General features: G+C 35.2%; 1 protein-coding gene across 1 annotated transcript; it reads left to right on the top strand.

The window, feature by feature from the left end:
* The first annotated feature begins 7,454 nt into the window (after positions 1 to 7,454).
* On the top strand, positions 7,455 to 10,904 carry rbp2a (retinol binding protein 2a, cellular). Its single transcript, XM_058744439.1, has 4 exons — positions 7,455 to 7,615; positions 8,756 to 8,934; positions 10,317 to 10,418; positions 10,819 to 10,904. The coding sequence occupies exons 1-4, from the start codon at positions 7,543 to 7,545 to the stop codon at positions 10,870 to 10,872; spliced, it is 408 nt and encodes a 135-aa protein (XP_058600422.1). The 5' UTR covers positions 7,455 to 7,542; the 3' UTR covers positions 10,873 to 10,904.
* Positions 10,905 to 11,777: the final 873 nt, after the last annotated feature.

Raw genomic sequence — 11,777 nt, 5'->3', positions numbered from 1 at the left:
TCAGAAATGAATTATAAAATGTATTTGATCTACTGGTTTGGCTATGCAAACCAGCCCCACTCTGTGATTCGGCCAACAGGAAAGACTGCATAGAGAAGCATTGTTTGCTTGGGTGCTATCCTAATATACCTCCTGTTTAATCGAGCATATTTGCTGGCTTGCACTAAAAGGCACACTGTAATGAGGTATTTTATACACTAGTTCTGCATTAGAAACTCAGGGGTCAACTACGTTTACCATATTCTCAAACTTGCATTTGTTTCTTGTTTCAATATTTAGCTCTAGGGTTCTAGTGTCATATTTTCGACATGAGCATTTAGGTCCAAAAACACTTTATGAAAACGAACAAGTCGTCTTTGACTCTGACACACAAATTCTGTATTGTCACTGTTAAAGGGATCGTTGAGCCAAAATGTACAAATGGTTTTCTTCCTGTCATCTGTCACTTTTTGGTTCCTCTTTGGTTTTCTTTGACCATATTTCCAGGTTTTTGAGAGTCGGTTTGTAGCAAAGCATTGTATATTTAAATTCCTTTGTCAAGCATTACTTTTTTCTTTTGTATTCAAATGAGATGAATTACCATGCCATGAACTATTAATTGGTACCTTTTTGCTAAGTACAGTAAATCAAATGAGTACTTCCAGCAAAGTACTGTGATTTCTCATATTGGGAAGACGTTTTAGTGATCTGTGTTGCATACTTTCAGTATTAATTCCTTTTCAGACTTAACTTATGAACAGCAATTAACTTTTGTATGCAGTCTTTGAATTGTGCTTCGCCGTTTATGTAATGCAGTTGTTATTTGGCATTTTGCTTGATGTCTTTTTCATAAGAGCTTCTTTAATACAAGTTTCACTGAGGATGATAAGCCTGTTGGCCGCTTAAGTGAGAGACGGAGGACTTCCTATGAATAAAGTACTGTTTCAGGTTGGAATTGTTATTTGTTTTCTTAACTCGATTGCTTGAGAAATAAGCGGTTACAGGACAAATGAAAGACAAATCTCTCATTTAATTTACCAGTTATAACTGATCACGATGACATGTACAGGTTTTTATTTTTTTTAACTACTTGCATGGGCCTAAATGTAATTTGATTTGCAATTTTTCCGGGTGCGAGCCTGTGGCAGATGCATGTGAATCAATGATCCTGCAAGTATAAGTTAAGATTTTAAAGGTACTAAAAGTTCTTTTAAAAGTCTACTTTTCAAAAATGTAAAAGTATTTTTAGGGTAGCTGTTTGCACATACACGTGCCACCTGAAGCTCAGGATAAGGTCGTTTATTCATGGATATAATGATTGGGATCCAAGGGGAAGGGAAACATTTTTTATTTAAAGCTGTAGTCCGTAAGTTTTGCCTCTGTCGCCATCTTTGTTTGAAACCTGCAATTGCCGTTTTTGCAGTTATTTATTTTTAATTTAGGTTTTTGTTTTTTTAAATGTGGGTTGTGCAGGGCTCTCAGCACGGATGAGTGCGCGGATGTTCATTGTACTTCGGAATCACAGAGGCTGTGTTTGAAACGGCATACTTGCTTGCTACACAGTACATGCTGCCTACTATTTTTTTAAAGAATAGTGTGTGAAACTGTATACAATAAGCAACAACTGTTTCAGAGTAGTATGCTTAAGTGTTGGCACATGACAAACACTGAGCATTAATTCAGGACAGCTGTCGAGGTTGTTACCTTACAAATGCACTACCCATTCTTTTTACAAAGGCTTGTTAAGGCTTCATACTAGTAAACAATGCTATTTTGCCCAATTGAACTCATTTCATAATTGATGAACTTTACATATTGGACAGAACCGAATCAACACTGAGCTGTATTTAACTGAACGATGATATTATCATACAGTATCTCACAGAAGTGAGTACACCCCTCACATTTTTGTAAATATTTTATTATATCTTTTCATGCGACAACACTGAAGAAATGATACTTTGCTACAATGTAAAGTAGTGAGTGTACAGCTTGTATAACAGGGTAAATTTGCTGTCCCCTCAAAATAACTCAACACACAGCCATTAATGTCTAAACCACTGGCCACAAAAGTGAGTACACCCCTAAGTGAAAATGTCCAAATTGGGCCTAAAGTGTCAATATTTTGTGTGGCCACCATTATTTTCCAGCACTGCCTTAACCCTCTTGGGCATGGAGTTCACCAGAGCTTCACAGGTTGCCACTGGAGTCCTCTTCCACTCCTCCATGACAACATCACGGAGCTGGTGGATGTTAGAGACCTTGGCTCCTCCACCTTCCGTTTGAGGATGCCCCACAGATGCTCAATAGGGTTTAGGTCTGGAGACATGCTTGGCCAGTCCATCACCTTTACCCTCAGCTTCTTTAGCAAGGTTGTGGGGTCGTTATCATGTTGGAAAACTGCCCTGCGGCCCAGTCTCCGAAGGGAGGGGATCATGCTCTGCTTCAGTATGTCACAGTACATGTTGGGATTCATGGTTCCCTCATGTATCTCCCCAGTGCCGGCAGCACTCATGCAGCCCCAGACCATGACACTCCCACCACCATGCTTGACTATAGGCAAGACACACTTGTCTTTGTACTCCTCACCTGGTTGCCGCCACACACGCTTGACACCATCTGTACCAAATAAGTTTATCTTGGTCTCATCAGACCACAGGACATGGTTCCAGTAATCCATGTCCTTAGTCTGCTTGTCTTCAGCAAACTGTTTGCGGGCTTTCTTGTGCATCATCTTTAGAAGAGGCTTCCTTCTGGGACGACAGCCATGCAGACCAATTTGATGCAGTGTGTATGGAAATTAATGTGTATGGTCTGAGCACTGACAGGCTGACCCCCCACCCCTTCAACTTCTGCAGCAATGCTGTCAGCACTCATACGTCTATTTCCCAAACACAACCTCTGGATACGACGCTGAGCATGTGCACTCAACATCTTTGGTCGACCATGGCGAGGCCTGTTCTGAGTGGAACCTGTCCTGTTAAACCGCTGTATGGTCTTGGCCACCACGTTGCAGCTCAGTTTCAGGGTCTTGGCAATCTTCTTATAGCCTACGCCATCTTTATGTAGAGCAGCAATTCTTTTTTACAGATCCTCAGAGAGTTCTTTGCCGTGAGGTGCCATGTTGTACATCCAGTGACCAGTATGAGAGAGTGACCAAATTTAACACACCAGAGACCTTGTAACACTAACGAGTCACGTGACACCGGGGAGAGAAAATGGCTAATTGGGCCCAATTTGGACATTTTCACTTAGGGGTGTACTCACTTTTGTGGCCAGCGGTTCAGACATTAATTGCTACTCACATTGTAGCAAAGTGTCATTTCTTCAGTGTTGTCACATGAAAAGATATAATAAAATATTTACATATATATATATATATATACATTTTATTAGATGAATGCCACTTTATTGGGACAAAAACCTCCCTATATCAGCTAAGCATACCTAATAACACTTTGTTATTAATGAGGCGTTTTATTTCCACTTTTCACATATTTAATTTTTATTGAAAATAAATGCCTTTCTGATGTGGTATTTGTTCATGAGTTTGATAAAAGGTGTATTTGAATGTGGGTCAATCTCACTTCTTTTACTCGCTGTGTTAAATGTTAAAAATTTATGACATTGACATTGAATTAATATCACTTTTGCACCCGCAATTAATGATGAAATTTTTTTTAAATTTCAACAAACTACCATTATTGTGAGCAGTGTTTGTTGGGCTATTGATTTTTGCTTTTCATTAAGTTAATTCTCTTTCAGTGCTTAAAATAGTGTTTCAATATAAACACATGCATTAATAAAGAAAGACATGTTTTAAATTTAAGTTGGAGTATAGATTACTTTTTGTGATTGGTGTCAAACCTTAATAAAGTTGAGAAAGAATACTAAAAAATGTTGAAGTTGATCTTTCATTACTGATGTAAATGTTATGTTTCACAAATGCAAAGACGCGGTGGCAAAATATTCAGAAAGATTTAGACATCAACACTCATCATACAAACCTCAACAATAGTGACAATCATCAAACTAATTCAGATAAACAGATCAACTGCAATGCATGCTGGGAGTCATGAATGAGTTTTGTGCTATGTTGATAACCAGCATGCATTTCAGCATAAAATTTTGTTGTTTGTCACCATTTTTGAGTTTCATACGCTGATTCTTGATGTCTAATTCAGCAATTTAATGAGGTTTTTTTTTTTTCTGTTAATTCATAGAAGTATGATAGCCGTATGACTGGTTTAATCTCACACTGTAATATCACACATTATTCACACATAAAAAAAACAACACTTGTGAGCAATTGTATAAGTAACCTCACAATGATTACAGTCACCATCACCTGATCCCAATGGATCTTAGTTTTCTTTGCCTCAACAAATATATTTTAGCACACCTGACAAGAGATCAGAGACCATTCCTTCATCCAGAATCACTCCAGACCCTTCAGATGCCCAGCTCTTCTCTTCAGTTCACGTGCTTCTTCTCTTCAGTTCACCCACTCATTTTCTACAGGGTTCAGGTCAGAGGACTGGAATGGCCAGCAGAAGCTTGGTTTTGTGCTCAGTGACCCATTTTTGTGTTGTTTTTGAGGTTTGTGTTTGGATTATTGTACGGGTGGAAGATCCAAACATGGCCCATTATAAGATTTCTAACAGAGTCAGTCACTTATTGATTTTTTATCTGTTGGTATTTGATAGAATCCATGATGCCATGTGTCTAAACATGATGTCCAGGACCTCCAGCAGAAATATAGGCCCACATCATTAAAAGTGCATGGGGTACTTTTTATCCCTGTGTTCACCAAACCCATCTTGAGTGTTTGCTGCTAAAAAGCTCATTTTTTAGTTTCATCTGACCATAGAAGCCAGTCCCATTTGAAGTTCCAGTCGTGTCTGATAACTAAATATGCTGGAGTTTGTTTTTGGATGAGCGAGGATAATTTTTCTTGAAACCCTCCCAAACAACATGTGGTGATGTAGGTGCTGTTTGACCTTTTTTTTTTTTTTAAAGCTTTTCTGACCCTGAGACTCACATATTTTCCACAGTTCTCCAGCTGTGGTCCTTGCATATTTTTCTTTTCTCATTTTTTAAGCAAATGAAGTGGCTTACTTCACCATTTTACTAATACAATCAGTGTACTATTGCAGGGATGGTTAAGGTTTAAGTACATTATTTGGCCAGATTTGTCAAAAATGTACTGTGTCTGTTATTAACACTGTGAGCAATGCTGCATAATTAAACTGCATAATTGTTGTCATTATTTAAACAGTAATATTATTTACAGGAAGAATTGCACAAGAGTACATGTCACAGAAAGCAAACTGAACTTTGGCCTACATGATGATGGTATGTGTCTACAGTCATCTCTGTCCTTTTCTCTGCATTTTGCTCCTGTACACTTAGATCAATATTGAAGAACAAATTTGATGCACTTATAATGATTCATCATTCAGCCTAAAATGATTAATTTATATGAGTAGTTTTAGTGTTTGATCAATGCCTTGAAATGTTCTGTGGCTCACATGATTATAAGAAAGACAACATATTGTTGATGGGATAAGAGTTGCTTGATGGTTTTTTAGCACAAACTAAAAAGCTTAATCTCTCTTAAGATTCTTGGGGAAAAAATGATATGAGATTGATATGAAAGAAAACAAACAAGCAAAAAAAAAAAAAAAAAAATGCCCTAAGTTCTATTTCTTAAGCAATATGCCCTTTGACATTGTAACATTTTTTACAGTGAAAGCTGCAAGATCCATCACTCTCATGTTCTCTTTCACTTTCAGACTGGGTGCAACTATCCAGGTCATCATTTTCCCCCTAAATCAGAAGAAAAATTTATTAATTAATATACAAATAAATATAAAAAATACATTTATTTTAGTTGTTTGTGTAAATCAAGTTCGTATTTCTTGTACCAAATTAATAATAATAATAACAATAATAATGAATATTTGATGTTTTCTTTACTGTGCAATAATAATACAATTAATAAACTTAAAGATACAGCACGTGCAATAAAACATCCAATCCCATTTTAAATGAATTTAATCATACAGCAATACATTGTGATTATGACATTAATTGCCTGAATGTGGCAAGTATACACTGGTGAAATCTGAAAAGTGATTGCATTAATGTCATGATCACTGAAACTTCATGATCAAAGACAGCGGTTTACAGGCCTAGTGCTGAGCTGATAATGAGTGTGATTAGTCTCATGGTGACAGAGATCAAATGCAGTATAACTACACTTATCTGAGTTAACTTATCTTCATGTGCCCTATACTGTTGCAGTGCAAGTGTCACACTTTTACTTGCCTGACTCCTGACACATCACTGCCATACTTTGCTATTTTATTGCACATGGGTCATTGCAACAACATTTTTATGAACTTAAACATACACTATCATTCAAAAATTCTGGTTCTGGTTTTTGAAAGAAATTAATACCTTTATTCAGCAAGGATGCATTCAATTGATCCAAAGTGACAGTTTAGACTTCCACATTGTTCTAAAAATTATATTTCAAACAAAATGCTGTTCTTTAGAAGCTGTGTTTCGTCAAAGAATCCTGAATAAGATGTATAAAGGTTTCCACATCTTAAACTCTTTTAACACTGATAATAAGAAATGTTTCTTGAGCAGCAAATCAATATATTACAATTATTTTTGAAGGATCGTGTGATGCTGAAGACTGAAGTAATGATGCTGAAAATGCAGCTTTGCATCACATGAATAAATTACATTTTAAAATATATTACAATAGAAAACGGTTATTTTAAACTGTAAAAATATTTCACAGTATTACTGTTTCTATTGTATTTTTTTTATCTATTTTTACTGTAATTTAATTAATACTTTTTCTTGAATTTAAAAATAACGCAGCATTGGTGAGCATATGAGAGACTTCTTTCAAATATATATATATATATATATATATATATAAAAAAAAAATCAAACATATACAGAGACCAGTAGTGAAAAAGCTTATATTTTGCATGCTTAATACAATATTTTAATAGCAGAATAAATCACCAGCATAGTGATTTGAGTGAAAGGCGAATTAACAATAAATAAATTAATAATAAATAATGACACTTTTAGTATTTGGCTTGTCCCCCTTTTGGTTTGGTTGTTATTGAACTCCACAAGCTGTTGTTGAACTTTAGATTTGGGAGTGTTCCAAAGAATGCCGCAATTGTTTTAAACATTAGAATTCTAATGCACAGTTATTCTACATGTTTACTTGAAAACTTCTGATTAAAATAGTTATGAGGAAGTATAGCATTACAAAGTGTGGGATACTGCTGTCACAGCTTTAAAATGACATGACAATTGCAATATCTTCACAGCTTGTCTGTATCTTTCTCTCAGACCATGTTAAAAGCTGACACAAGTACATCCCATTTCTAAAGCCCACCCCTTTTTCAATGAAGATAAAGGGTCTTATCAAAAGAACTCTGTTCCTACGGTTCATTTGATCACACACCGGTAGTGAAGGCCGTTTTTCACCTCATTCTACTCTTCTCATACACATTATCCAGCTTCACAATGCCGGCTGATTTCAATGGAACGTGGGAGATGGTCAGCAATGACAACTTTGAGGATGTCATGAAGGCTTTGGGTATGTGATTTCTATTACTGAATGCCTACTGGAATCCTATAGTTATCAACAGGAGCATTTACACACCAGAGATGCAGATTGGGTTCTTGTATCTACATGATCTTGCTCTTAGTGGACAGAGATCACTTGTAAACCTGCATAATTGCAATTGTTGCAAAATCGTGGGTTAAGGAAGACGATGTAGTGCAGTGTAATAGAGTTAAGACATTTCATGTCAGTTTTTTGTCATATTCTGTCAATATTCATTTTGCACATTTGAATGCACGTACTCACTTAATATTTGAGACTTTATATGGGTTATTATAATTAACTACAACTAATATCATAACAAAACATGTGTTACTTGAAATAAACATTAAGAGTGATCAAATCAAATATAAAAACCATAAACTTGATAATGAAACTGCAGTTGTTGCAAAATCTAAAAAAGGGGATGTATAGTGCAAGCGTAAGACGTTTCATGCATCATGCATGCACTGGGGTTGCATAAATTTCAGTCTGACCTGAAAAATATTCATTTTGCCACAGATTTTATTGCATGGACTCATTGTGATTAATAATAATAAAAAATGGTGACCAGACTGTTATAGCAATTTGAGGAAAATAAATAAATATGAATTCCTTGTTAATTAATAAATTATTTTAAATGAAGAAATAACTTGTGCAAGAAATTAATCAATAAAAGGGTTGTTTTTTCATGATCAAAGTTCATGCAAGGTCATAGTATCTTATCAGTGGCTTTGATAAAGGTGGGAGATGAGCGCACTTGAACACTTCGGCCACCTTTGTCCCAGCGTATGAATATATGTGAGGTCATTTCTGTCAGTCTGTTGCATCACAGATGAAATATGGCCCTGTTTCTACAGCGTCCCCAGTGATTTCAAAGCCTCCTTTCACTGCTTTCATACATTCCCAGTAGAAATTGATGTTGAAAAGACGTCTAAACACAAGTCAAATAAGCTAATCAAACTGATGTCAAAAACGTGACGTGACATTGTTTTGATGTAAATTGAATCAATCGTATTGGCTTACATATACATTAAACCAATTTCAGAGTCAAACTGATATCAGTGAGAGACCACTGAGATTCTACTTGGATCGTGCTGATTTTTAATATACCGTTCTTTTCCTCCCCTACAGATATTGACTTTGCCACCCGTAAGATCGCAGTGCATCTCAAACAGACTAAAGTCATTGTGCAGAAAGGAGACAAATTTGAGACCAAAACACTCAGCACCTTCAGAAACTATGAGGTCGACTTCACCATCGGGGAGGAGTTTGAGGAGCACACAAAAGCCCTGGACAACAGAATGGTTAAGGTAGGTTTCCAAAATGCAACAAAGTCCAAATCAGGGTCACATGACCCCTGTGCTGTTGTTGTTGTTGTTTTTCCCTTCTTGTTCTGACTTATTAGAAAAATATACTATAGTGGCACAGTCATGGATCAGATGGTAATACCATGCTACTTTGCTATACACCATTTAAAAATATTTAAGATTTATGTATTTGACTTGCATACAAATTTGGATTTTTAACATAAACTAATCAATTTGATGCATATGCATAAATGAAGGTAAGAAAGGTAAGGTAAGAATTTCTGTAATATTACTTAAAAACACTGATTGTGTTTTAAATAGACAATGACCAGGTTCATATACACTGTAAAAAAAAAATTCCGTAACATTTACGGTAAAAAACTGGAAGCTGTGGTTGCCGGAATTCTACCGTAAAATATATTGTAGCAACATTCTAGGTTTTACAGTTTTAACTTAAATTTACAGTTAAATACTGTAATTTCATTATCTGTTTTGTACCTTTGAAATACACTGATAACCACCAAATGCAGAAGGTGATGAGAAAGTCACATGATGAACCAAAGTCCATCACAAGCAGCTTTTAAATAATAACATATATAGAAGGTGCACAGTGTCATTCACAAAAGCACTAAACACCATCATGGTGAGACATCATGGTAAACATAAATTTAACAACATTAGATGTAACATACAACCCTAATAAACATAACTGATAAGAAAAAACATCAAATTCAAACAAAATTTGAAATGCAACGCAGAGAATTCTGGGAACGTCAATTTACGTTTTTCCTGTAAATTTTACATTCTTTTTCACTTCCAAAAGCGGTATTTCACCGTAAAATTGTCTGAAATGTCTATTACAGTTTTTCACCGTATATGTTAGGGGAACTTATCGTTAACCATTTAACAGGTTTTTACCGTAGCTTTTTCACAGTTTTTTAACGTTAAAATCACAGTCATTTTATACAGTGAATTTATAATTAATAAATCCAATTTGTTTTAATCTCATGCATTTTAACTAATGAACTAATTCAATTAAATCAAATAGAAACTATGGCGTGATTTTTTGAGAGCAGAAATCTTACTCTTGCTGGTTTCACAAATTACATTAAGTTTATTAAGTTTATATGAAATGTGCGTTATCCAAATGAGTGGAAATTTAGATTCAAATAATAAATCCTAAATTTAGGCCTAAATACTGTGTATTTGAATGCATTGTTATGAATGATAAATACACAAAATTTGCTGCTTTAATGCACTTTGGGTTCTATATAGTTCTAATTGAACTATAATATTATGTCATAAAGGTGCAGGTCAGGGTCCCGTACATGAGTGGGGGTTTACTCATCTTTTACACTGACAAAATCCTGAAATCTTTGTTTCAGACCCTGGTGAGGTGGGATGGTGATAAACTGGTGTGTGTGCAAAAGGGAGAAAAGGAGAACCGTGGCTGGAGGCAATGGATTGAAGGAGACCTGCTTCACCTGGTAAAGAACTGCACCTGTACAACTGATCAATCAACAAAGGGAGAAATCAATGTTTACCCTGTTGAAAAATCCAGCATATGCTGGTTAGGTATGTTTTGAAGCATGGCTGCTGGTTTTAGCTGGTCCTGAGCAGGAGCTAGTTGCTTATGACCAGCTTAAACCAGCAGCCATGCTTCATTGGCGTACGATGGTACTTTATTATATACCATGGCACTGAATTATTATCATAAAATATACCATTCTACATACATGACACTCCAAGTTCATTATACATACCCAAATAAACATGGTGATACTGTAACTTTTTGTCACAATTCCAATTTGTCACTTTTTAAGTGTATATTAATGAATATTTTAGTGTATATGTCCAGTTATCATGCAAATCACTCTCTCTTTCTAGGAGATCCATTGTCAGGACAAAGTCTGCCATCAAGTCTTCAAGAAGAAAAACTAATGCTCAATAAATAACAGGATATTCACACCTGGGTTTGGTGTTATGCTGTGTATATTTATTAAATCGATTTTAATAAACAGCTTCAACCAAATACACTCATTTTGTGCTCCATGCATGTGGGAGAATTTCAATGCAGCAAATAAAAGTTTCTGATAATCTCACTGTTAATTAATAATTAATAATAGCTCCCATCAAAAGGTGCATAATGAAATTTAATGATAGGTGTGTTTTATTGAGACCAGTATATCAAAGTTCATATGATTCATATCATTTGATGATTTAGCCAGGAATGGGTGTGGATGCATTGTTTCGGACTATAAACTTAATCTTTCTCATACCGGCAGAGGATAATACTTGACATGGAATATAAAAATAGATATTTTCCAAAGAAATAGTGATGATATATTGGCATATATTTATAGTATCCAAGAATATATAAAAAAATCATTCGCAGGAAAATAATAGCCTAATCAAAACTGAATGGAAGTAGAGTAGAAATAGAGGAGCTTTGGTTAGTTTAGTTTAGTTTAAAAAACTACAATAGGTTTGAATTATCGTTTTGCATTAAAAGTTATGTGGCTTATTCTGCAACGTACATCAGTAATACTCCCTTGTGACTTTTTACTAGCTTTTATTTGTATTGAAAAATGCGGTTGCTAACAAGTGACTAAATTGGACCTCACTGTGTTAATAACTGCTCTTGCAAAGTCAAATTTTCAGGGAAAATTGTTAACCATGATGTATTTTATACAGTACATTATACTTCTGCTGATTGTATTAAGGCTTCAAAAGTTGTGAAGGTTACCATGATGAACAAATATGTGTGAGAATCATAAATGTTTGTTGATCACAGAGCTTAATTTCTGCAATGATCCAAAAGCCAATGAAAAAAAAAAACACTTTTG

This window comes from Onychostoma macrolepis, chromosome 15, assembly GCF_012432095.1.
Source record: "Onychostoma macrolepis isolate SWU-2019 chromosome 15, ASM1243209v1, whole genome shotgun sequence".
Taxonomy (NCBI): domain Eukaryota; kingdom Metazoa; phylum Chordata; class Actinopteri; order Cypriniformes; family Cyprinidae; genus Onychostoma; species Onychostoma macrolepis.
Note: the sequence above shows the minus strand (reverse complement) of the source record. Positions and strands in the feature narration are given on the sequence as shown.

What these genes read in the sequence shown, in the direction of transcription:
- rbp2a (XM_058744439.1), top strand. Translation starts at nt 7,543, where the DNA reads ATGCCGGCTGATTTCAATGGAACGTGGGAGATGGTCAGCAATGACAAC. An exon ending in GGATGTCATGAAGGCTTTGG is followed by an intron (nt 7,616 to 8,755) that starts GTATGTGATTTC and finishes CCTCCCCTACAG; the next exon opens with ATATTGACTTTGCCACCCGT. An exon ending in TGGACAACAGAATGGTTAAG is followed by an intron (nt 8,935 to 10,316) that starts GTAGGTTTCCAA and finishes TCTTTGTTTCAG; the next exon opens with ACCCTGGTGAGGTGGGATGG.